Genomic DNA, 26,603 nt, shown 5'->3' with positions numbered 1-26,603 from the left:
GCTTTGTTCACACAGAGATGACTGCACGTTTGAAAGAAGATCAGTTGAAGAAAACTATTCCTCTTGGAAGATTTGGAGAGCCTGATGAAGTTGCACAAGCTGTTGTCTTTCTTCTGGAGTCTCCCTATATTACAGGGCATATTCTAGTTGTAGATGGAGGCTTGCAGCTTCTAATTTAAATTCCACAACAGCACTTATAAAATGACTTGAATGAGGGAAAAATAAACTTGGCTGATGAAGATTCTGAGGTGTGTAATCAAGATGATACTTTCATGAGTTAGCACTTTTTAATCAAAACAGTAAAATAATCATGTATAAGTTAAATAGTAAACTCTAGAATGTAAGGTTGTAATGTAATATGTACATTGGTCAGTTAACTAAAGTCTGCATATATGACGCCAAATGAGGAAATGCATGGTGGATTCATTATAGAACTTTTTTTCATAACTTCTATGAAGAGGTGGGGAAATGGTAATGATACTAAATCACACATTGAAATTAAGTACATTTTTTCTGAATGCCATTCACATTTTATGATTTGGGATAGAATGGGAGCATCACTCTGAAGCACAACAAGACTTATAACATTTGTAAGCCTGTTCACTGGTCAGTGGTGGTGGTTGCTTAGTTGACCAAATGTTTCTTTTCAGAAGAAATGGCATCATGTGTAATGAAATGGTAAACTCCTCTCTAGGAGGAAGGTCCTCACCTTTTGTTTCTGAGTCCTGTTCTAAAATATGTATTCAACTACCATTGAAATCGGTAGCAGTGTGAGTGCATGTTGAGGTCATTGCTTAGCCCTTGGAGTGTGGGATGCCACTTCTGTACAATGATTCTATGACAGTATTGTAAATCTGAACTGAAATTAGCAGTATAGCTGTGACCCTTTCCACATTTTTCAAGGGACTTCATTTACAAGCCAGAATTTCTGACAGAAAAGTGTGTAAATGGTACTATGTCTGCTCAGTGACTGAAAAAAACAGTTTGATATTTAAAAAACAAATATTTCCAAAATATGAAGCCAAAGCATGTTGATCCATAGCTGCCTTTTTACCAGTCTGGCAGAAGAATCAGTAAACTGGCTGCTATCTATATCTTGTCCTTAGTATCTTGCAAGAAAAGTGGGTTATGTGACGTGGTGACTGTCAGCCCAACTCCCATTTTCTTCCAGTGACTAAAATAACTTGTTTTGAGTGAGCCCTACAGCCCTAATTATTATCATTTGTTTCAGGAAAGTATGGGACCTTTTTTCCAATTGGTTGGTTTATTAGCAATAGGGTGATGTTTTTTGTTACTTTTGTGAATAAAGTTTCAGGTTACATTTTTCCTATTGGTGAATATAGTGGTGCTCTTACATATGTCAGAACGTCTAGTTATACATCGTTTTAGGCAATGTGACTAATAATAGTTTTATTGCCTATTCCAGTCAGTTCTTAATTTCCCCTTCATTTTCCAAATTAACACTCTTGCATGTCTCAGTCCTCAAAGTTAGATTCCCTCTGCATCTCCTTACTGCGTGTCCTCCAGTGACAGAGGGTCTAGTGTGCTATTTATACTCTCTGCTTCTTTGGTAGGATATGGTTGTCACTGGAGCCCTATGTTACCCATAGTTGGCTCTTGGGGGTGTGGGTTCAACATGAGACTCAGTGAGACAGGCTATGTTGTATAGATCCCTTTTTCCTTAACTACAAGCTCACCCTGATTCTTGTAGTCACAGAGTTTATCCAGTCTTTACTCTTACCTCCTTACCTGACTCATAAAAACAGGTAGCTGCAGTGCTCTGGACTTTTCGTAGCTTTTGGAAGCATAGTGCCATTCATATTCCATCAACAAGATCTTCTGGTAGGAATCATGCACTGTACTTTTCAGACTAGCATGTACTTTTCTGCCAGGAACTGCAGCAGGAGAGCAGTGGACAGGCTTGCTTCCACACTGGGGAAAAAATACACAGGAAATGTGTTAAGCAGCTGATAGATAAATTATTCAATACAATAAACTATATTCAATGAAGGGATTTCTTTTTTGCCACTTGAGGGCAGTATAACCAAAGATATAATCATATGGGAAATTGAATGGTTCAGATTAAGACATTTGTATAATTCCAGGAAGGTAGAGATGTCTGCTTTGATTAAAAGGTTGATACCTATAATGTTTCCACCAGTATTCTCAACTCCATGTAGACTGTGTTCTCTTGGGATTTATGCTGGGATTTTGAAAGAGGTTGAAGGAAGCTAGGCATCCAATTCCCATTCAAATTCAATGGGAATTCAATACCTAAGTCCCATAGGTTCTTGAAACTCCCAACCTTCAAGCTCATCTCCATGGCATTATTGTTGTTTATTGTTAATAGTGTTTCTATAACTCAGACTAAAATTGCTTTTGTTCTATCTTTGCATATTTTCTAAATTACAGACTATGGTGAGTACCTGTTCTCCTCACTTGTTCCCTTAACACAGGATGAGATATATTCCATGAGGTTGAGATGATTGTGTTTTACCTGTTACTTAGCACAGGTTTACTTTTTTTTTAAAGTGCAGAATGCAATTCAGTTAAGGGAAATTAATCACAGCTGACCTTCCCAAAGCCAAACACAAATGCTTAATATTAGATGCAAAATCAGGATGAAATGAGCTAAGCTGAAAAGGTGTGAGGCCGGAGGGAAGATACCTTTTAATGTGCAGGGGCTGAGCACTATGCTCAATGCTTGTATAAGTGCTCACAACTCTATTGAAGCATGGAAGTATTGAGTACATTTGCTTTTAGCTTTAGTAGCAGTATAGTGGTTCAGACTCTGAGGTCCCTGAACCCCATCTCCCCTCATTCCATGAAAGGAATGGAATGGACTGTCTGGACTGCAGTAATTTGATTCTGCCCAGTCTATTGTATCATTTGTATGTACACATCAGATCAGGTCAAATACATTATCTTCTCTTGACTGCTTTTATTCTCACACTTGTCTAGGGTTTTAACGGTTTAATTAGCAATGCATAGGTTAGCCAATAAGAATATGAAACTTTTGATACCAATGCAATATTATTTTTTGAGAGACTTAATATACCCCTATAGATTGCCAGTGGTGGGTCTGATGGCACCACCATGTGTGCTTGGACATGCCAAATGAGAGCCATTGACTTATTGTATCAAATAGATGTGGCATTTATGCCCACTTTGGGACTGAGTGGTGCTGAGCACATATGACTCCCAGTATAGATGGTCAGTTGGGGATCAGGCCCATAGGAAGCAACTGGAGTTATTTGTGACTCAGTATCTATATTTATTAGGGGTGTCGATTAATCACAGTTAACTCATGCGATTAACTCAAAAAATTAATGGCAGTTTTAATTGCACTGTTAAATAATAGAATACCAATTGAAATGTATTAAATATTTTGGATGTTTTTCTACATTTTCATATATATGGTATTCTGTGTTGTAATTGAAATCAAATTGTATATTTTTGCTTGCAAATATTTGCACTGTAAAATGATAAAACAAAAGAAATAGTATTTTCACACTTCATACAAACACTAGTGCAATCTCTTTATCATGAAAGTGCAATGTAAAATATAGATTTTGTTGTTGTTGTTACGACTGCACTCAAAAACAAAACAATGTAAAACTTCAGAGCCTACAACTCCACTCAGTCCTATTACTTGTTCAGCCAATCCCTAAGACAAACAAGTTTGTTTACATTTAAGGGAGATAATGCTGCCTCTTCTTATTTACAGTGTCACCAGAAAGTGAGAACAGGCATTTGCATAGTACTTTTGTAGCCAGCATTGCAAGGTATTTCCATGCCAGATATGCTAAATATTCGTATACCCCTTCATGCTTCGGCCTCCATTCCAGAGGACATGCTTCCATGCTGATGACGCTCATTAAAAAAATAATGCATTAATTAATTTCTGACTGAACGCCATGGGGGAGAATTATATGTCCCCGCTCTGTTTTACCTGCATTCTGCCATATATTTCCTGTTATAGTAGTTTCGGATGATGACCCAACACATGTTGTTCATTTTAAGAACACTCTCACTGCAGGTTTCACAAAACACAAAGAAGGTACCAATGTGAGATTTCTAAAGGTAGGTACAGCACTCGACCCAAGGTTTAAAAATCTGAAGTGCCTTCCAAAATCTGAGAGGGATGGCGTGTGGTGCTTGCTTTCAGAAGTCTTAAAAGAGAAACACTCAGATGCGGAAATTACAGGACCCGAACCACCAGAAAAGAAAATCAGCTTCCTGCTGGTGGCATCTGACTCAGATAATGGAAATGAACATGCGTTGGTCTGTGTTGCTGTGGATTGTTATCGAGCAGAACCCATTATATGCATGGATGCATGTCTTCTGGACTGGTGGTTGAAGCGTGAAGGGACATGTGAATTTTCAGCGCATCTGGCATGTGAATATTGTGTGACGCCAGCTTACAACAGTGCCATTAGAACGCCTGTTCTCACTTTCAGGTGACGTAAACAAGAAGCGGGTAGCATTATCTCCTGCAAATGTAAACAAACTTCTTTGCGTGAGCGATTGGTTGAACAAGAAGTAGGACTGAGTGAATTTGCAGGCTCTAAAATTTTACACTTTTATTTTTGAATGTCAGTTTTTTTGTACACAATTCTACATTTGTAAATTGCATTTTCATGATAAAGAGATTGCACTACAGTACTTGTATTAGGTGAATTGAAAAATACTATTTCTTTTGTGTTTTTACAGTGCAAATACTTGCAAAAATAAATATTAAGTATATTTATGTAAATAAATATAAACATTTTGTATTCTGTGTTGTAATTGAAATCAGAATATTTGAAAATGTAGAAAACATCCAAAAATATTTAAATAAATGTATTCTATTATTTTTTAACAGTGCAATTCATTTTTTTAATTGCTTGACAGCCCTAATATTTATATTAGTATTCATTGTATTTTTGTAGTTACTTGTGGTTATTTGACCTCATGATGGATTCCTTATATCTCTCAATTTAAAAAAAAAATCACCTCTAACTAGTATACAATGATAGCAGGGAACAAAGCCTTACTAATTTTAGCATACACCAAATACAATGATACTGCAGTATTATGAGGGGCAAAATTACATAGAGAAATCATCAGAGTAAATCTCTCCAGGGCAGTAGTGAAGAGCCTTTTGTTGAGTGTGTGCAATGACTTGGTTGTTGCTTTCCATTTCCTGTGGATTGGTGTCCATATTGTAAAAATCTGAATCACAGCTGCCATGGAGACCATGTCACAGCAGAGAAGCCACTTCATTGCTTTTATCACTAGTTATGGTCTCTCTAAAGCACAATTGAAAACATTGGTGGGTTAGCAGAGACTGCTACTCGCAGTGCAATACTGGTTCTGAGGACTTTGGTGTCCAGGCCTTTGAATGTGATATCTGAGTGCCAAATTCACAAAATCTATATGTTCAATCTGGATGATGATGATTGATGATGACGAGGCCTGCTAACAACCTTAAGTTACAGTTCTTTTGCACTTCATATTAATGGCAGTCTCCTTTTCCTTTTCATACTCTTTGGGTGTGGGTGTTTCCTCTGCAAATAATTTCCTGTAAGCCTGGGGAAAGGAAAGGAAGTTACATTTTCCTGGAATCTTTTTGTTTTTTCTGTAGATCCCACTTGTAGTGTGCATGTCTCAGGCACTTGAGTTGGAAATGTCTATTAGGGCTATGTCTGCGCCTTGCTAGTCTTCAACAACCACAGGCCTAGATGGCAGAGCAGCCATGACTGCTTCTCTGTTTGCTATTGCCACCTGTGGCAGCAAGACAGAACTCTGCGATGTCTGTCTACTACCATGTAGCACCCTTACAATTTGTAAATACTAGGTTAGCGAGTTTAGTGACAAAATTCTAGCCGATTGGCAGCCCATTGTTTGTTTCTGTTCTTTAAAATCTTTTTTTTTTCTACTTGGCATGAAAGTGCCTTCCTGTGTAATGGCTGAGACCAAATCATTCAGCTTCATGCCATGCCCCACATGTGATGGATGTATTATTTTACCTTATGATGCTGTTGGTGTGTCCTCTCTTTAGATGAGAGCCATGTTCTGGACCATTGACCCATATGCTTGTCTTTCTCTAGCAGAACTCATTGCTCCAGTGATATCAAGCTAAAGCTCTACCTTGTGGAGTAGTCCATGAAGGTATCAGCTGAGTTGGAAAGATAATCTGACTCCAAAAAGGAGGACACTTCCCAGAGATCCCATTCCTTCAACATCCCTTTAAGAAGGGACTCTACCTTAAAGGCTCTCACCAACAGTATTGAGAGAGAGTCAGCTACCTCTTCAGTCAGCTGTCCTCTGTCTTCCAGAGTGAACTCAGCATTGGTTGGGAGCCCATCACTAAAGCGTGATATTACTTCCATCACATTGAGGCAGATCTGAGCTCCTCTTCTCAGTGCTGATCTTCTTACCCAGAATGATAAAGAGCAAAGAAGTTAAGAATCATGGGCTTTCTGTCTTAAACCATGAGCTTAGAGGCCTGACCCCCCTGTGTAGCCTAATAGTGTTGATTATTTGTCTTACCTGACTTTGAAATCTATTCTGATGCTGAAGCCTAGCACTGGTAGAGATGCCTCATCAAAACCAACACTCCTCTGTACTGGTTCTGTGGGGCAGAGTATCACCATTTATTGACAGATTCCCACAAGGAAGAGAGGGCTGACTGGAGATCCATTATTTTGGAGGGAGAACTAATAGCCAATACTTCATTCCAGGCAGTCCTGGACACCTCTGATACAGCCTATTTCATGGCCACAGCCATCACCAGGAAGAAGACAGCCTGGCTGCAGTCCTCAGATTCCCAGAGAAATACAAACCACTGTAAAAGATCTCTTCTTTGAAGGACCAGATCTGTTTTAGCTTCTGCACAGATTAATTGTTTTGTACTCTGAAGGACTCTAGATCTACACTGAGATTCCTGGATATATATATTCTTACCCTCCCCCCCCCCATCAGCAATAGAGACCTGCTGACTACACTTGTGAAAGTAAGTCTTGATTCACCCACTCGAGAGCCCCCTCCTTTTTTTACCACCCACTCTGCATCATCTTCCATGCAGTAGGTTTGATGTGCAAGTTGGGAGCACTGTACCAATCCACCTGAGTTTCCTTCTCTTCCCCCCACCCCCAACCCCCATACACTGTTTTTCTTTACTGTCTTTACCATTTTTTTCCAGCATGGGCCAGGATTACTTTCAATCAATGGGTATTGGAGACTTCTCAAAGAACGTTCCTTGCCATTTCAGGCCTTGTCTCTTCCCCTGTCTCTCTTCAGAGACCCACCTCAAGAGGCAACTGAGGGAAGAAGTGGACTAGTTACTTCATCTGGAGCAATAGAAGTACCTTAGGAGTTCAGAGGGAGGGGTTTCCAGTCTTTAGACTTTTTTCTCCAAAAGAAAAGAGGAAGTCCTGTTCTGGATTTGAGGCAACTAAATGAATTCATAACTGGACACAATTCAGAATGGTGATGCTAGCCTCCATTGTCACCTCTCTAGAATGTCAAGATTGGTTTGCAGCTCTTGATCTTAAGAATACTTATTTTCATATAGCAATTCATCCAACCCACAGAAGCTATCGCTGCTTTACGGTGGGACAATGCAGGGTACCAACTTTGGGCCTGTCTTTATAGCCACAAGAGTATTCACAAAATAGCTGGCAGTAGTGGCAGCCCATCTGAAATGACAAGGACTTGGATGACTGGCTTTTCGGAGAGAAATCCCCACAGGAAGTGTCCAGTACCCTATTTCGTTTCACTCTTTAGGATTGAGTGAATTACAAGTCATCCCTCACTCCTTCTCGGTCAATAGACTTTATAGGGGCCCTTCTAGACTCCAAGTCAGCAAAGGCATACCTGCTGGTAGACCGACTTCAGACTGTCTCATTCCCTGATCTTCTATCTCCGGGAGAGTGCTGCAAAAACAGCAAGAATCTGTCTCAGACTGTTGGGTCACATGGTGTCAGTACTTACATGACACTTCTTCCCAGAATCGACTTCTGCCCTGTCCATGGCTGGCTGAAGTCTGTTTACTGACCTACGAGATATCATATAGACTCTCCTCTCGTGGTCCTGATTCCTATACTATTTCTTTGAACCAGTGCCTAAGTTTCCAAATGGCCTGTAAAGGAGGGGTACTGTTCTGCATCTCTCTTCCCATGGTGATGCGCTGAGTATAGATGCTTCCTCTGGGTGGCCCATCTAAACCACCAAAGATCCAAGGCACATGGTCACAGAAAGAGTCCTGGCTACATATCAAGGTTCCGTAACTCTGGGTGATCTGAATAGCTTCCAGATCCTTTGTGCTGCTCAAGAGAAGATCTGAACTATGGTCCCTACTAGACAACAGCTTTGCAACCAATCAATAGGCAGGGAGGTGCCTGCAGTAGGCCTTTACTTTCACCATTACCTCTGGTTTTGGAATTAGATCCTATATTTATGCAAGAACCACACTGCTGCTTGTGCTGCACACTTGTGAAAGAAAATGTTATTCTTACAGCTCCAGAAACCTCTCCGTTTAAGTAAAGTTCTTCTTTCCACAATTCCTGGGAAATAGTTCTCCCATAATGTAGCTTGAACCATTGCAATTCTTTTGGAAGGTTGTGCTATAAATGGGCATTGCTAGTGATCTGAAGATGTTTCTCAAGCATATGGAGTACTATGCTATTTGTATCCTATTCATTTCATACTCTCTCAATGCCAAAGCTTTGGGGCCTCAATGTAGCTGTAGGCAAGACATTAAAATGTTGTACCAGTTGGCATGCTGGGCATCTGGGAAAACATTCACAGAAGTTCCTAGGTGCATAGGGGGGAAAGCTTATGCATGTCATCTGTGCAAGATTTGCAAAGTAGGCTTCCTCTCCTTTGCAGAAGTATCTGTTGGTAGGAGGGAGCTGCTGGGTTGGTTCCCATATAATTCCTTATTTTGCTAAGATCTTGCTTTTTATGAGGGGAACTTCCTTTCCATTCTGTTCTACTGTATTAATTAGAAGTCTGCTTATCCTTTCCCTCCCTCCCTCTCTTACTTCTGTGATTCACTGTTTACTACTTCCCATTGGTGGTGATGAATGAGAAAAGCTGTGCAACAGAATGAGAAATTTACCTGATTTTTCTTTTAGCACCATCTCGCCTCATTCAACCCACCCTGGTAGTTTGGTAAATGACCAGAATATAAATGAAATTTTTCTCTAAAGGGACATGTAGATATAATTGAGTTAAAGTTTTTAATGCATTAGATCAAGTTGCCTTAAGGCTAATAATTGGTTGCTGGAGCATTTCTTCTGGTGGCCTGAGCTGAAGGGCAGGGGTTAAATCTGGAGCCTCTAGCAACATTGGATTGCCTCTGCATTCCATAAGGGGAGGTATTTAACCATTAGTCATGAATGAGGAGAGAAGATGCTAATAGGAAAAAATTAAGAAAAAAATCTCATTACTTTACAGCAACTATGATTCGTAGAGAGATCTTGTCTGTGTAGATCCCTTAACCCACCTCCCATTCTTACTGGGACTCTGAATTAGCAAGGGAGTTGAGAGATGGTTGGGGCCTCTGTCCTATATGCCCTTGGGTGGGAAGGGGATGCATGATGTGTAGACATGATTGAAACAGGTGCTGCTAGTGAAAAGATTCTGATGTTGGGTACATGTGTACCATAAGTGAGATCCACATAGACAAAACATCTTAAAGAATCACAGTTACAGTAAGGTAATTAATTGTTCTTTCTATGGTATATAGAGTTCCTCCAAGAAAGTCTCAGGTGTGCTTTTTAGAAAATGTTGCATAAATAACTGAAAGTCAAATTACATTGAGAATTTGCTACAGGTACTTTCACATGCAAGAAAATTTTACTTTGGTAGTATTTGATCAAAAAAATGGTCAAATCATACACCTACCAGGTTGTCATTAAGTGGGCTTGTAGCCCTTGAAATTATTTTAGAATTTTAAAAATCAGTTTTGGTGATTGTATGTGCTGAGACAAAATTACTGGTGTTCCAGGTCCCTCGGGATGTATCTGAAGATTCTTCTCTGAGTGATTGCTCATGTGCATTCCAGTAGGTGTGTGCGCGTACAGTACATAAACATTTAAGGAAAGCGTGATGGACAAAAATAGAGTTATCTTAGTGAAAAAACTGTTACTTACCTCTTATAACTGTTGTTCTTCGAGATGTGTTGCTCATGTCCATTCCAATAGGTGTGTGCACGCACTGCGTGCACAATCGCCGGAAAGATATTCCCTATCGTCGGGTCGGCTGTAGAGACCCCTAGAGTGGCGCCTTTATGGCGGTGTATATATGTCCCTGCCGACCTGCCGCCTGCTCAGTTCCTTCTTACCACCCATGACAGTCGTTGGAACAGCTCAGTCTCTTGTTTCTGCAAGTGCCTTACCTAGTGGTTCCCTAGTTTTTCTGTGTAAATAGTTCAGTAGTTGTTAGTTAATAGTGTAGATTAGTTTAGCTTACTTCGGGGGGTTTCCCCCCACTCTTCACTCCCCGGCGCCGGGGCATGCCTCTGTCGCAGGGGTATAAGGCGTGCGATAGGTGTGCAAAACCTATGCCAACAAGCGATCCGTACACCTCCTGTCTCAAGTGCCTCGGCGAGGGCCATCAGACAGATAAGTGTCCTATTTGCAGGAGCTTCAGACCTAGGACTAAGAGGGAGTGTGACTATCGCCTGAAGCTCCTCCTGATGGAGTCGGCCCTTCAGCCACAGCCAGAGCCGACACTGGCATCCTCGGTGCACAGCGCACCGGCCTCAGAAGGACTCCGCCAGGGAACACCGGCACTGCTCCCTGGCCCGCAAGGCCAGTGCCACGCGGCAGAACTGTTCACAGTCCCCGGTGCCACATAAGAAAAAGAAACCAGACGGGATGTTTCCCTATCAGGAAGCCGAGGAGAGATTCCAGTGGGGTGCGTCCTTTGGTGGGACACCCTCTGTCTGGTCCCCAAGAACCAACGCCATTGACTCCGACCCCAGTTGCAGAGCTGTTGAGTCCAGCGAGAATGGACTCTACTACCCGGGACGATTTGGAGGACGAGCTTGACCTCCCCTCTACTCTGGACACATATTAGGCATCTCGAGACCTCATTGCCATGAGGTTGCAGTACCTGGCCCCGCAGGTGTGGAGCCTGGCTTTGCAAACTCAGGCAATGCCATTAGCACCAGCGACGGCATTGACTGCGGCGGCATGCCCGGCATCCTGGACGACTCCGACACCTGTCACGGCACCGATGGCGACACCGCCATTGATTCATCATTGAGGGAAGCCCATGATATTACGGCGCCAATCTCTGTCTCCCCGGCATCGCTCCCTGGTTCCACTCCCCTGTGGTCGGGTACAGAGTACTCGTCAGAGTCAGACATAGAATCATCTGTGTCCTGACACAGCCACAATCAATCCCGGTCCTGGCACCGATCCTGGCACTGTACACCAGTGGAACAACCAGCACCAGCCATCACTTGGCCACCCTAGTGGCAGGGCCCAGTGCAATGGCCTTTTTGGACCCTTTGGGCCTACCACCAATCTCAAGATCAGGGATCTAGGCTGCATCGGTTGTTTCAGCCCCCCATGACCCTCCATCCACGACGTTGATGGCACGCTACATCCTTAGGGCCCCTGAGGACCCTGTACGGGACGTGGCTGTTGAGCGGTGACAGACAATCACAGCCCCTCCTCCACCAGCGTTGGTGGCACCTGATCCTCCGGTTGCAGGCAGCTCCGAGGTACTTGGCCCGACCTCTAGAGAACCCAAGGGGCAGGAAGATCCTGTCCCGGGAACCTCTTCCTCCTCCTCATTGGATGAGGTGGTGGCAGGCACCTCCACCACTCTACCACCAATGGACAGCAAAGACCACCAGGACCTGCTTAGGAGGGTGGCAGTTAACTTCAACCGTCAGGCGAAGGAGGTTATGGAGGATTCAGATCCGATGGTAGACATGCTCACTCCCTAGGGCCCTTCTAGACTGGCCTTGCCCCCATAAGGATAATTCAGAACACCACGAAGGTGCTCTGGCAAATCCCGGCCTCTATACCACCAGTGGATAAAGGAGTCGAGAGATGCTACTTTGTGCTGCAAAAGGGCTATGAGCACCTTTTTACCCAGCCCCAACCGGGGACGTTGATGGCTGATGCGGCAAACCACAAAGAGTGACAAGGACAACTGGGTCCTGCACCTAAGTCACATGATGCCAAGAAACTGGATCTCTTTGGCCGTAAAGTCTATTCGACTGGTGGGCTCCAGCTTCGGATAGCGAATCAGCAGGCAGTACTTAGCCGATACGCTTTTAATGCCTGGAGCTCGTTGGCTAAGTTCCAGGAGTTAATCCCAGCCAACGTGAGAGAACTGAGGGCGGTTTGCCTGGCATGCCAAGCGTTCCAGGCCCGGCTTCAGGGCATTTGTGTATCAGTGCGCATGGACAATACTGCAGCGATGTTCTATATAAACAAACAGGGTGGTGGTTGCTCCTCTCCCTTCTGTCAGGAAGCCCTCACAGTGTGGGACTTTTGTATCGCCCACTCCATTCACCTGCAGGCGTTCCGGGGGCACAAAATGAGCTGGCCGACTGCCTCAGTTGCTCGTTCCGTGGACACGAGTGGTCCCTCAGACCGGACATCACTCACTTGATTTTCCAGAGGTGGATCTCTCCCCACATGGACCTGTTCGCAACACGGAGCAACAGGAAGTGCCAGAGATTCTGCTCCTTCCTGAACCACAGCCCAGCCTCTACCACAGACGCCTTTCACTTGTCATGGACAGGTCACCTGCTGTACACATTCCCACCATTCCCACCTCCCCTCATCAGGAGAGAGCTTCTTTGATCCTCATAGCGCCAGCGTGGCCTCGCCAGCACTGGTTCACCATGTTCCTGAACCTCTCAGTGGACAGACCAGTAGCGCTCCCTCTCTGTCCGACCCTAATCACACAGGACCACGGCCATTTACAGCACCTCAGTCTGGAGTCCCTCCACCTCATGGCATGAAAGCTCCATGGCTAAACCCTCTCTAGCTTCAGTGCTTGCACTCAGTGAAGGAGGTCCTGTTAGGAAGTAGGAAATCCTCCACTCGAGCCATGTACTTGGCTAAGTGGAAGCGTTTCTCCATTTGGCCTCGACAAAGGGGAACTGAGCCATAATCAGCCCCAATTCCTTTTATTTTGGACTGTCTTTTATATCTCAAGCACCAAGGGTTAGCAACATCATCCCTGAGGGTAAACCTTACGGCTATTTCGGCCTTTCACCTGGGAATGGAGGGTGGGGTGGAGGTTCAGTGTTCAGTAATCCCATGGTGAGCAGGTTTCTTAAGGGCCTGGACAGACTTTATCCTCCAGTACGTTGGCCCGTTCCCCCCCTGGGACGTCAACCTGGTCCTGTCCTCACTCATGGGGGGCCTTTAAGCCCATGGTTACATGCCCTCTGTCCTACCTTTCCTGGAAGGTGGCTTTTCTGGTGGCTATAGCCTCCGCTAGAAGGGTAGCCAAACTCCGAGCACTGACCTCCAAACTGCCTTATACGGTATTTTATAAAGACAAGGTGCAGCTACGCCCCCACCCTGCGTTCCTGCTTAAGGTTATCTCCCAGTTTCATGTGAACCTGGATATATTTTTACCTGCGTTCTTTCCTAAACCCCATGCCACTAACGGGGAGCACATGTCCCATTCCTTGGATATTAGATGTGCCTTAGCATTTTACGTTGAATGCACAAAGCCGTTTCGTAAGTCACTGCAGCTCTTTATTGCTATAGCTGAAGAATGAGGGGACTCCCGATCTCATCACAGCGAATCTCGTCATGGATCACGTCCTGCATCAGGACTTGCTATGGCCTGGCTAAAGTTCCAGCCCCCCAGAGTGCAGGCGGCATCCGCAGCATTCCTGGCGCAGGTCCCTATCTAGGACATCTGCAAGGTGGCAACCTGGTCTTCAGTTCACACCTTCACTTCCCACTATGCCATTACCCATCGTTACGCCATGATGCTGAGTTTGGTAAGGCAGTCCTACATTTGGCAATTAGGTGAACTCTGACTCGTCCCCGGGGGTAACTGCTTGGAAGTCACCTATTGGAATGCACATGAGCAATCACTCGAAGAAGGAAAAAACGGTTACTTGCCTCTCGTAACTGTTGTTCTTAGAGATGTGTTGCTCATGTCCATTCCAAATCCTGCCCGCCTCCCCACTGTCGGAGTACTCTGGCAAGAAGGAACTGAGCATTCAGCGGGTCAGCAGGGACCTATATACACTGCCATAAAGGTACCACTCTAAGGGTCTCCATAGCTGACCCGATGGGACCTGCTAGGGAAAAGCTTTCCGGCGATCGTGCACGCGGTGCGTGCGCACAGCTATTGGAATGGACAGGAGTAACACATCTCGAAGAACAACAGTTACAAGAGGTAACAGTTTTTTCACTAAGACAACTCTACTTTTGTCCATCAGGCTTTCCTTAAATGTTTATGTACTGTACATTACTTCTGAGGGAACTGACAGCAGAGAATAGTGTAATATTACATATGTACTTTTATAGTTAGAAATCCACATAGTATACAAGCCATATAACTGATTATTTTGGGTGGAACATTGGAGAGAGACAAACTTAGTTTCTTCTTAAATCTTTCATTCTCCGCTTCATAAGGGAATTGCTCTTGTGGTATACACTATTGTGATTACCATTCCTATGCTCTGTATAGAATTTGCTACTTGGTTATTAGATGGGTTACACCAATGAAAATATTACTGACATTTTTGTGAAAGTCATTGCAGGATTCCACCTACTAAGGGAAATTAAACTATTTTTGGTCAGACTGAAATATGTGAATTAATAGCTGACGAGGCTGAATAGCCAAAGTAAATTCAGAATTAATGGAAGTTGCTTTATCTGTAATCTCTCAAATTCACTTAGTGGTTTGTGAGGGAAAGTGCTGAATTCTAAAGACTTGTGGGAGAAGAAATGTATCAATTAGGAAGTCATAGAGGGCAGTGGTGAAATATTACAATGCTGTGTTTCTTCCAGTCTTTTTCATACAAAATGATAATCCTTTGTTGGGAACTAAGGAAAGTACTGCAGATAAAAACCTGTAATTTTAGATGTTTAAATAGGTCTCTTAAAATTTGCAAAGAATAAGCAAATATGCTGTCTATCATGTGGGAAGGGATATCTTAGAGTTCAAAAGTGGAAAAGAGTTGACAAGTATAGTTCTGTTTCAAACCACTGTGGATAGTATTTAGAACAATGGCGGAGGGCTTTAAATTGAGCGATTGCATAATGGAAATGAGGGAATACCATTCCCCCTTTTAGCTGTACTTTGGGAGAGTTGTTCTTTGCTAACTTTAGGTCAAAATTTGACCCAAACAGTTTTAACAGCATATTTAGCTAAATGGTTAAAAAATGGAGTCTGGCAAAATCTAGCCCGTTCTGTGTGATGAGATTTTATAGCTTCTGCTATAATTGATCTAATCAGTCTGAGCAGTGGCCATCTACTATTCTTTTTCCCCATCTCTTGTGCTGTGGAGATGTTTTTGGCTTAGTTGTACTATTACAGAAGTAGAAGGTGCGGTCAGTAGTAGAGTCTGACCCTTCACCAGTGTTTTATATATGGCACTGCAGTCACTTTAGAGTCACTGCATCCAAGTTAGTCTCAGCTCTTCTTTATGCATTTATGAGGTCATTTCCCTGCAGGTATTGATGCTTCTTAGTCTGGACTTTCTCCCTAGGAGTGCACTTGAGCCTTATTTTAAACCCCCAGATCTTTTAGTAGGAACATAGTGCAGCATAGGATTTAATCAGTTTATTTTGTCTTTGCACCTAACCTTTAAGTAATGCTTGCCTTACCCAAATTCCAGCTTACAGACCCAAAGAATGGGCATACTGTATGATATAGATTGTGAACTCCTTGGGTTCCAGGAGTATATCCTCTTCTTTGTATTGAACCATGACTATTTAAGTCACATGATAAACAGCAGAAGGGTGCGGAGGGGAAATGTTTGTTGCCATTTGAGAACTAGATTAATGTGGGCAAATCCGGTTTATCACAGGTGCAGAATGATCAATAAGTAGTGAGCCTGGGGAGTTGGTGCAGGTGCTCTCAACTGCAGCATGCAGAACTCTATCTGTACCATAAAGGGTGGGAATTGATAGAGGGGGGAAAATGCTGGATGATTAATCTAGTTGGATTAGATGATTCACTCCCCTCCCTAGGTGAGGCATGCACATAGAAGCAGCATAGCCTATTATGACTTGGAGGCTGCACTGATAACAGTGGAGCAGATCGTCTTCTCAAACGGGGGGTCAGCACCCCACGGGGGAGCACAAGGTTATTACATGGAGGGCTGCAAGCTGTCAGCCTCCAGCATTTATAATGGCATTAAATATAATAAAATGTGTTTTAAGGGGGGGGTCACACTCAGAGGCTTTCTATGTGAAAGGGATCACCAGTACAAAAGTTTGAGAACTGCTGCTCTATTGAGTCAGGGGAAAGTTTAAGCCCCCACGAAGTACTGGGCATAAAGGCTATTTACCTGTGCTGGAGGCAGAGATAAGATGTGTTTTTAAAAAATTGAGGTGTTCATTACCATACAAATTGCAGAAAAATGTTTAAAAGGTAATGTATCTGAAAAAGTTAAACTTTTCAAAGTCGGGTGTTCCCAAATTGTGCAATTTGGTTCCATTTGATCCAAATAGCTGTGAAACATCACAAAGTGCTGGATGTTTGTATCCAGCTATTAAAAGTAGGTAAAACTCCTATATAGATTATGTAAGTAACTGCTGTAGGTGCCACCAAGTTTTTGTAATCAAGAAAGTGAAGGTAGCTGGTCTGCAAGACACAATGTATTAACATGTGGTCCATAGAATGTGTAAATATGCTTGAATAGAGAGGGTTTCTAACAAAATGTAATTGCAGAGGACTTTGAGACAGTGGAGAACTCTTTGGTCTAAAGTAACTAGTTACATTATCAATTATACAGACAGTGTCAGTGGGTAGCCTCAGTTGGGTGTAGTTGGCTGGGAAATTTAAATTTCCCTCCATAAAATGACCTTGATGACTCAGTGAATTTCACATAGGTTTGTAGCCTTTTGGCAAGCACATGTGTCTCTCCCTGCTTATGCTACACTGATTTATTTTTCTGCACTGGTAAACCCACAACATCCTCAATGTTTAAAAATAGTAATTAAAAACTTGGCTGTGCTGTAAACATCCTTACTTTTTAGTTAAAGACCTGATTTTACTATTTGTACTAGGGATGTAAAAGGTTAACTGACCTTAACCGTTAACCCCATCGCCCTGGCTGGAGGGGCCCCCGGGCTGCCTTGTGCTGGCCGGCTGGAGGGGCCCCAGCCCTGGCTGCGACCTTGGTTAACCGGTTAACTTTTTAAACAATATTTACATCCCTAATTTGTGCATGGGTATGTATAAAGAAAGTCAAGGAGAGACATTTTGTCTGTGAAGCAAAATGTTTACATAAACTATTTGATGGGAGCTACTTTTAACACACCAACAGCAAATTAGAGGGACAAGCTGTTTTATAAAACAAGTACTCTGGTTCTCAAAAGCCCCATCAGATTTAATTTACTGTGCCAAATACTGCTGTAGTAAGTAAGCAGGGGCAACACCATTGGTATCAATGGCATTACTATCACTTGTGTCAGGACTCTGTTTTGCTGAGTGAGTTGCTGTAGGGTTAATTGTATGGAACTGTTCCTAAATATAAACCAAATAGTAAATTAGACTTTTACTGAACAATTTGATTCTCTATATGGAGGGCAAACTTGCAACATATGGAGTACAACATTTTTTTCCTTCTTGGATTTAGTGTTTTGCAATTTAGAGTGAGGACTGTCTTTCTTTGGGTAAAGTCTGTTCTTACACTAGGATAATGGTACTTCAAGGCAGCTAAATAACGTGTTAGAAAATGTGGCCGTTTGCCAAACAATTCTGTGTACCTACTAAATAGTTGTTGTTTTTTTTAAATAGAAACATAATCAAGAACTGATCTTAATCACAAGATGGCCTCTATAACACAATTACAGTCTCTCTTCTACTGGGTAAGTACCATGGTTTGGGTATTATAGACAGTTCAAATGCAACAATGTGTGCAGGATGAATGGAGATACACATTGAATATGAAACATTTTTAAAACTGAACTATTACACCGTGCTAAAAGGGTCCTTCCCCCACCCCCCAGGTTTAAATCAGCGAAGGAGATTCCCTAAACCAAATCTGACCTTTCTTAGAAACTTCAAAAATCTCTTTATTTCCAGCTCACAACCCTAATCTTGTCGGTCTTGTGTTAAATTTCCAAATTCTGTATTTGGATACCTTTATAGAAATAGCTATGACTACTTTTGCCCAGAAAATGACAATTTTCTATTTGTGTAATATTTATTGATGCTAAACCCACATTATGTCAGCACAACAATCCAAAGTAATGATAGTACTTTTTTATAAATACAAATAAAAGGTGTCAAAATAATGCTAGTTAAGCTAAACAAACAGTAAATTAGCAGTCAAGAAAAACGTGGCAAATAAGACATACTTTACTCTAAAATATAGGTAGGATATTTCTATATGACAGACTGTATGATATTAATTTAGATAAGTAGTGCCTGTAACTGTGGTCATAACCTGCACCAATCTGCATAGAATAGTACTATCTTCTGTGCTAAAGTTTAGTCACTAAAAAAAACTTGGTTTGTATACTTACAAAGAGGTATGAAACAATATATGTATAGCAGTAATGCAAAATATATGGTAGTACACAAACAATAAACTAATAATGGACTTGAATAACTGAGCTGAGATAGATTTCAACACTTTTTATTATAAATAATGAACGATAACCATATGTGCTTCATGTAAGGAATACAGCATGTTCCTTTTATATCAAAGACTCTCGTACCATCAATACCTCAATTTTTTCCCCATTAGGCCCAATTAAAATTCTTCTGCCCTCTCAACTAAGCTAATTGGTTCAGAGTCAAAACTGCCTAGTACAGTAGAGTCCAGTTTGATGTGGAATTGCTTTGCATTCTGAAAGTAGCCTCTATTCTAAAGTCTTCACCTACTGCACGCAGTCCCTAGCCACAGCATGGTTAGTCTGTTATCATACACTAGGGAAGAAAACAAATATTTATCATTCACCACCTACACATGTTGTCTTAAGAAAATAATATAATGGCACATCTGTTTTTCTCCACCTTCATTCTACTAGCCTACCCCCTATGATATGTACTTGTCATTTAAACTCCGATTGCAGACTCAGTCCATTTTTTCCACTTGCTCTACATTCCTAAAATCCTCATACATATTCACAAGCTCTACACAATCATAAATGTCCACTACATAAACTCCATAGCTTTCTGCTGATCTGGGAATTTCAAATGTGTGAATGGCAGTGTTCTGTTAGTTTTCAGGATCTGTTTAAAAAAAAAAAACACTAAAAACATCTATAGTTTTCCCCCTTTTTGCTAACTGTATGTAGTAAAACTATACTGTTGGCATTTTTCTCTTTCCCAAAAGTATCCCTTACTTGGGTGCTAGGATTTATAGTCTGTAGTAGTGTATTATGCCTCAGCTCTCATTATTTTGACTAGGTTCAATTATTTTTGCTTAAATTAGCCTTGTAGTATGGTTGTAAATAAGCATCCTCGCTGACCAAAAAAAGAAAAAAAATAAGAATTTTTTTAAGAACAAAGGTGTCAGCCTTGCTATATAGTATTGGCAGTTCTAACATTTTAAGGCATGTATTTCCTTTCTCATTGTAGAGACAAGGTATTCGTTTGTTTTTCCTTCTCGCTTCCTGTTTTATTCTTACAATATTGCACTTGTTCTCTGTAGCTATCACGCTGCATTGCCATTTTGAATTGTAAAAAGATAACCATACATGTTAATTTCCTTTATGGTCTAATAGCCTTAAATGAAACTTCTCTCACCATTAATACCGTGTAGCATCTACATCTTGCTTAGGAAGGAACTCAGTGCTAAATACTGTACTGTTTACTTCTGAAAAATCTGGTTCAGTTCAGTATTTTGGCCTTTATGAAAAAGGTTATTCATAAGAGTTCTAGCAATATAGGCATAAGGAACTGAACAGTGAATGTGATTTTCTGTGCAATGTGAATATTTCTATTAATCAGCTACCTATCCTAATTTGGTAGGAATAAGAAATATATGGTTAAGGTGGGGATTTTTGTACTTGAAGGTGTCTGGCTTTACATAAAGTGACATAGAAGAATCATTGGTCAAGGCAATGGCTTTCAGTGTTTCTGCTTTGAAAGAAAATGATGGATCTGGCAGCTCAGGTCTACAGGTCATCGCTCTCTACCAAGCCAGACTGCAATGTCAGATGAACTGGGTTTGCTTCAGGCTGGAATGCTGCCTTGATGTCTAGTCCTTGGTCAGAAAGTGCTGCATATCGACTGGCTGAGGGACGCACCTTCTTTGGCTTGGTGGTTTGAGGTTGTTGTTGCCACTGAGCTACAGATTTGAAAAAAAACAAATTAGGTTCACCCTTCTTAACTCAGATAACAGAAGTACTATAGGCACACTCCTGTACTGTTCAGTTCTTTATAAACTCCCGATACATTTTTTCACTTGAATGGCAGGGAATTAGCAACTCTAGATTTTTTACTTTATGTACTGATTTACATAACAGCCAACCCTGTTCTCTCCACTGCTCTCACTTTGTCATGTCCTTACTGCACAGAAAAGACTATAAATTGTTTGCCTCCACTATTTTGCTGTGTAACCCACCAGCTAAGCCTTCTCAACCACCTCCCACCCTTACTTCTGAAAGATGTGCATTGTGACTCCATTCGCCCTGGCCAAGTACAAAATTTGCCATTGCTGCTCCCAAGAAGTCCAGAAAAGTTACTGCAGAACACTGCAAGACAGTCCTCCCCACTGGGGTGAAAATACCAGGCCAGATTCTAATCTCCCACTAATGTAATTGATCTTCAATGGAATTACTCCATGGAACAAATCAGATTATCCTTGTCCCCCTCTGCGATGTGGTGTGACAAAGCTAAGCAGAGTCCTGTTCAGAGCTGCTGCTTTGTAACAAGTTACACCATCACCACCCCATTATTGTGTGACCTTAACAAGAATAAACATTTTGCTCAAAACAATAAACAGGTCAGATTGCTGTCCAACATTATCTAATTTTGGTTTAAGATCCGTTCACAATAGGGAAACTGTACTGGTCTAAGTAGTAAACTACAACAGGATCTGCCATTGGCACCCGTCTAAAGTGTGTTTAGGTAATACTAATAAAGGTTAAAAGCTGATGCTAGCAGAGCATTGTAAGAAGGACCAAAAGAAAATGTCATGCTGCTTTCTAGAGTTACTGATAAGGATGCATGTGTAAATAAGCTAGATGTAGTATTCTAAGCAAGTAAAGAAACCAGCATGCTTGGTTTGTGTAAGTATTTGAAAGGTGGTGAAGTATACTTTGACAGAGTATTTGCTGTCTTGATGAGGATCATTATTATTGTGAAGAAACTATAAACAAAAGAGAAAGAGATCAGTGTAAACCTTTGTGGTATAAACTAAAGTTTTTAGAACTGCTGGTTTTTGGGAAGATTGGTTTAATTTAACTGCATATCTCAGAATAGAAGGCACTTACTGTAAACATCAAGCCTGGCAGTGCAGGACACAATCCCAGCCTCATTCTTAGCTGACACAGTATACCAACCAGCATCTTCTTTTGTAGCTCCCTGAATAAGCAGGCAAATGTAGCCATGGTTATCCTGGTGCATACTAAATGGGGGAGAAGAAAAGGTTATTAAAACTTAAATTACATAACAGCCAGTATGGACATGGTTTATTGTGTTTAAACATATCATTACAAGCCCAAATTTAAAGCAGCACATTTACAGATAGTAGGTTATATTTCCTCTTAATGAACATACAGCTCCCACTAAAGGAATGAGAGAGATGTGCACAGTAAGTGGAAAATGAATCTGAGCTTAATTTTTAAGTCTGTCGTTTTTTTTTTTAATTTGTTTTTTTTGCTAATTTTTAAAACAAGTCAAGATGCACAATTAACATCTGGCTAATATCTCAGTAACCAGTCTTTTTCTTGTCCACAATTCAAGACACTACTTTAGAGCTCAAGTTTCAATTGCATTTCCAAGTCAAAACTTCAAAAAAGAAACTTTGGGGAAGAATCTAACAAATTTGACCTTTAAGGAATGAGAGAGAGAGATTCATAGTTTTGAGAAAGTCATGTGCCTCATAGTCCCCTTTTGTAGATGAAGCCATTAACAGGCCTGCTGTGAGGATTACTTCATGTTAAGAGTACATAATAAACACTCAGGGCTAGATTCACAAAGAAGCCCTTAAAAGGTCACTGGGGTTCACAAAGCCTGAGTTCAGTGTCTAGGTTTCCTATTCACATCCTTGTAGAATCCAAGGCTAGAAGGGACCAGTGTGCTCACTTAGAGCCTATGTGCTATACAGGAGGACAGACTAAGGGTTATTTGGGGAAGATCTGTCTTGCTTTAAAAATTGTCAGGGATGGAGAATTTACCACAGCCCTTGGTAAACTGTTCCAATGACAAAATGTACATCGTATTTCCAGTCTGGATTTGTCTAGCTTCAACTTCCAGCCATTGGATTGAACATTTCCTTTCTGTTTAGATAGATGAGCCATTGTTAAATATTTGTTCCTAATAGTACTTACAGACTGTACACAAGTCATCCCTTAGCTTTCCCCTTATTAAGCTAAATAGCTTGAGCTCATTGAGTATGTCACTATAAGGCATGTTTTTTAATCCTTGTAGCTTGTCTCCAAAACCCTCTCCAATTTATCAGTAGCCTTTGTGGACAGCAAAACTGGATAATCCAGCAGCGGTCACACCAGTGTGAAGTACAGAGGTAAAATAACATCTCTACTCCTATGCGAGATTCCCATTTATGCATCCTAGGATCGTCTTTAGTTCTGTTGACTACAGCATCACAGGGGGAGCTCATGTTCAGCTGATTATCCACAACAGTAATCTTTTTCAGGCACTGCTTCCTAAGATACTTACAGAATGGCGGACTATGTCCTATATTCTTTGTTTCCAGACGTATATGTTTACATTTACACAATGAATGTGGGAAACAGTCACCTTGGAATGGGATTCACAAAAGCCACTGACATAGGCACCTCCTGCTGCTTGAATCCTCAACTGCAAACCCTCTCTTAGCATTAGGCACCCATGCTGGGTTGGGGTGGCGGGGAGCAACCTCATACTCTCTAGCCCAGTGGTTAGGGCATTTGCCTGAAGGAAACATCTGGTTCAAGGCCCCCCTCTACTTGAAGGGGAGAAGGGATTTGAACTGGGATCTGCTGCCTCCTAGGAGAGTGCGCTAACCATTGGGCTATTCTGACATGGGGCTTCTTCAGCCTCTGCTGTTGAATCCTTCCCACTGTGAATGAATAATTAAATTCATTGGAGTAGGCACACTGGATATTGGCTCTCCCACATTTGAGAACCCTCACCCCTAAGTTACAAGAGAGGTCATCCTCCTCCTACCCCCCACTCATTTTGAGTAAGTCCCCCCACAAATAGCTCATTTGCTAAGTGGGCTCAGAGTTTACCTACAGGCTTGTGAATCTTCCCCTCATGGGCGAACCACTGGGACTTAAGTGTTTGTATGTCTGCCATGGGGCAGCAGTGCTCATGTTCAGAGGCAGAAACATAGGGAACTTTCACTGCAAAAATTTAAGCATAGAATGAGTTTAGGTGCCTACAGGGTTTGGGGGTAGCTGAGTGGGGATTTTGTGAATCCCAGGAGGGTCTGATTCTGGGATTTAGGAAGCTAAAGTGGCAGTTAGGCACCTTTAGTCCCTTTGTGAACCTTGCACTAAGGATTCTTACAACCTCATATAACCTTCAGGGGCTTTCAGTCATGATTTACTTTGATCTTTGTCAGTGAGATTAATTATATAATATTAAACTGCTCTAACCTCACTCTTTCAGTGTTGTAAGTAAGTGACTCATTCTCTTTCTTCCAAAATATCTGAGGATATGGCACCCCAGAGACTCGGCACTCCAGTCGCACGGGATATCCATCAGCCACTCCTGTGTTCTGTAGCTTCTCTAGAAACACAGGTGGCTTGTGTTCTTCCTTAGCTGTGAAAACACCATAGAAATGGCAACGATATTTACAGTGACAACATTCTATTACCATTCAGCCTCCATTGCATTTATTCAGTTAAATGGTAGAAGATTTTAAACCACTACTTAGTGGCAGTAAACTTATAAAAATAATTGCATTAGACCAGCACCTGCTTCAGGGAAGTAAAACTTGTCCTGTCTATGACTTTAATAAGAGAAAGATGGGTTCTAATAGAGCAGGGTGAAATGCTTAAATTCTCAGTTCAGCTGAACAAGGCACACTCAATATTGTCAAATGAAAGGGGCTTCATTTTTGGGATCCTATGAGGTGTGCCCATTAGCTGGCAAAACTGATCTCATACAGATATTATTTGAGCTCTTTCTTAGTTTGGCAATCTAGTCTGGTTTGTGGTCTCTATTATTGCCTCCAGTGTACTTCAGACAAATGTAGTAGCATATCTTTTGGCTGATTGTGCACATACACAAAAGGAATTTGGGATAAAATTTCTTCTTTGCCCAGCTGACCATCAGCATATGCTCTGCACCGTGGCTAATTGTTCACCAATAAAATATTTTAACATAAATAGTGTCATTTCAACTTATTCCTCTTCTATATAGTCTTTTGAATGTTCTGTGACCATGGGCTCCAGGAGCTGATATGCCCAACACCCCTCCAATATGCAAAACAAAAACACCCCACTAAAACAAGACAGTCCACTACCCCCCCTCATCCTATTTTGTATAGATGCTTAGGCTGTGCTCCTCACCATAGTATCTGAATGCCTTCCATTAGTACATTAAGGGATATGATTAACATCTGTCACATGATTTGTTTTCTCATACCCTCTCTGGAGGAGGAAGGACTTCATTTTATCCTTTTTAAATGTTACCTTTTAGTTTCCTTGCTGTCCTATTGAGTTTCAAGCTCTCCTTCTCTCAATCAGCCTGATAGGCTGCTACATACCTATCCGATCCCCAAGCACTTGCTGTATCCCTGCAAAATACAGTGTTAATATTGCACTGGAGCTGGCTGAGTTGTGTTTAGCACAGAACTCAAGAGACGGGGGCAAACTTAGCTAAGTGTTTGGGCTCCATTACTTTCCCAGTATCAACTGGTAATGACTATTCTGCTGGCTGCAGTGCCTTCTGCCCTCTCTCTCTTCAAAGCATGCCCCCTATTCTTGAGTGGCAAGTGGAACAGAGCCGGAGTATCTTCATCTGTCAGTTTAATGGCAGTTTTATAGCCCCTTTGTGTTTCTGGAGAGGCACAAAGGGGTCAGAGCATTGACAAAGATCTGGTTCAAAGTAACAAATGCAGTTACACATCTCTTTTCACATTTGTAACCATGCACTATATGCATTTATTTGAACATATGATAGTTCAAACACTCACCTCCTGGAATTAATGAGATACTTATTTTAGTGGGTAATAATTCCATAGTCTTTCCTAGAGAACTTCAACTTGCATTTTCAATATTTCATGTATGCCTCAAACAATTTTCAACATGTAGTCTTAGCATGAAGAGATTACCTGCAACAATGAGCTCCAGGCTGAATGTGTTTTGACCAGCTCGATTGGTGGCAATGCACGTATAGATTCCAGAATCCCTAGCCGTGACTGGTTCTATGATCAGAGAGTGTACACCGTTCTCACGCACCAACATTTTGTGAGAACTGTCAGGACGAATTGGTCTTCCACTGAGTTGCCAGCTTAGATCTGGAGTTGGTAATCCACTGACCTTAAATATAAACAGAATGGAACAGAGTCTTAGCAATACAGAACAGTAGGGAACTCCTTATTTCATACTGCAGAGAAAAAGGAGGAATGTTTCTGCAAGAAAATTTGTGTCTGACAAAATACAATGGACCAAATGTTGCCCTCAGTTACACACAGGAGCGCAACTGGGTCAAATTACACCTTGTACAATGCCATAGGGATCCCAGGTATGACTGACTAGATATAAACATTAAAATATATCTTGAATCTAAGTAACAAAGTAATAGATTACAGAACAAAAGGTTGGATATCACCCGTCATCTTTTTGAATGTTGCCCTTGATTCTGAATGAGAAAAGAAACTTTCAGAATTCTTTTCTTGTGGGAAATTTACAGACAAAGGACGACAACTGGTTTGTGAAGCAATTCTTCCTTCAAAAAACCAACCCATTGGTAATCTGTTATTGAACTCCAAATTCAATTCCAGTTATGTATTGTTTATTATAGACAATGCCATCTACAGAACTTTGTATTCAGATGGTTCGAACCATCGACAAACTGTTGAAAGATGTTTCATCAACAATACGTACTACTTAGGAAAATAAGAGTAAGATATTGTATTATGAGAAACTAATTATGTTTAAAAGTAAACAGCTCAAGTCTGAATTTTAATTAATTATCTTATACAAAGTCACAAGTCTCTCTACCAAGCTAAGTTTCGGTCCTACCTTTGTAAGATTTCAAACAGACCAAAATGGGCTAAAAGGATTGGTGGCCAACAGGCATTGTGTGTTTGT

General features: G+C 41.5%; 2 protein-coding genes across 22 annotated transcripts in view; one reads left to right on the top strand and one right to left on the bottom strand.

The window, feature by feature from the left end:
• Positions 1–26,603, top strand: part of CBR4 (carbonyl reductase 4) — a 110,349-nt gene that overhangs the window by 36,686 nt on the left and 47,060 nt on the right. For 8 of the 14 annotated variants that reach the window (XM_065596541.1, XM_024111118.3, XM_005309740.5 and 5 more), the window contains one exon: positions 1–4,861. In XM_065596541.1, the coding sequence (XP_065452613.1) occupies positions 1–179 (179 nt within the window). In that variant the 3' untranslated portion in view covers positions 180–4,861. Of the gene's footprint in view, positions 4,862–17,958; positions 20,017–26,603 lie in introns of those variants that run through there. The other 6 variants (XR_010601402.1, XR_010601400.1, XR_006172598.2 and 3 more) reach the window with 4 other exon arrangements.
• The window catches only part of PALLD (palladin, cytoskeletal associated protein), a 324,448-nt gene continuing 316,193 nt past the window's right edge, over positions 18,349–26,603 (bottom strand). For 7 of the 8 annotated variants that reach the window (XM_005309734.5, XM_005309733.5, XM_005309735.4 and 4 more), the window contains 4 exons: positions 25,622–25,829; positions 23,940–24,105; positions 21,609–21,742; positions 18,349–20,461 (listed from right to left, as the gene is read on the bottom strand). In XM_005309734.5, the coding sequence (XP_005309791.2) occupies positions 20,289–20,461; positions 21,609–21,742; positions 23,940–24,105; positions 25,622–25,829 (681 nt within the window). In that variant the 3' untranslated portion in view covers positions 18,349–20,288. Of the gene's footprint in view, positions 20,462–21,433; positions 21,485–21,608; positions 21,743–23,939; positions 24,106–25,621; positions 25,830–26,603 lie in introns of all 8 variants that reach the window. The other variant, XM_005309738.4, reaches the window with a different exon arrangement.

Source organism: Chrysemys picta, chromosome 5, assembly GCF_011386835.1.
Source record: "Chrysemys picta bellii isolate R12L10 chromosome 5, ASM1138683v2, whole genome shotgun sequence".
Lineage (NCBI taxonomy): Eukaryota > Metazoa > Chordata > Testudines > Emydidae > Chrysemys > Chrysemys picta.
This window is presented reverse-complemented; position numbering and strand designations above follow the sequence as displayed.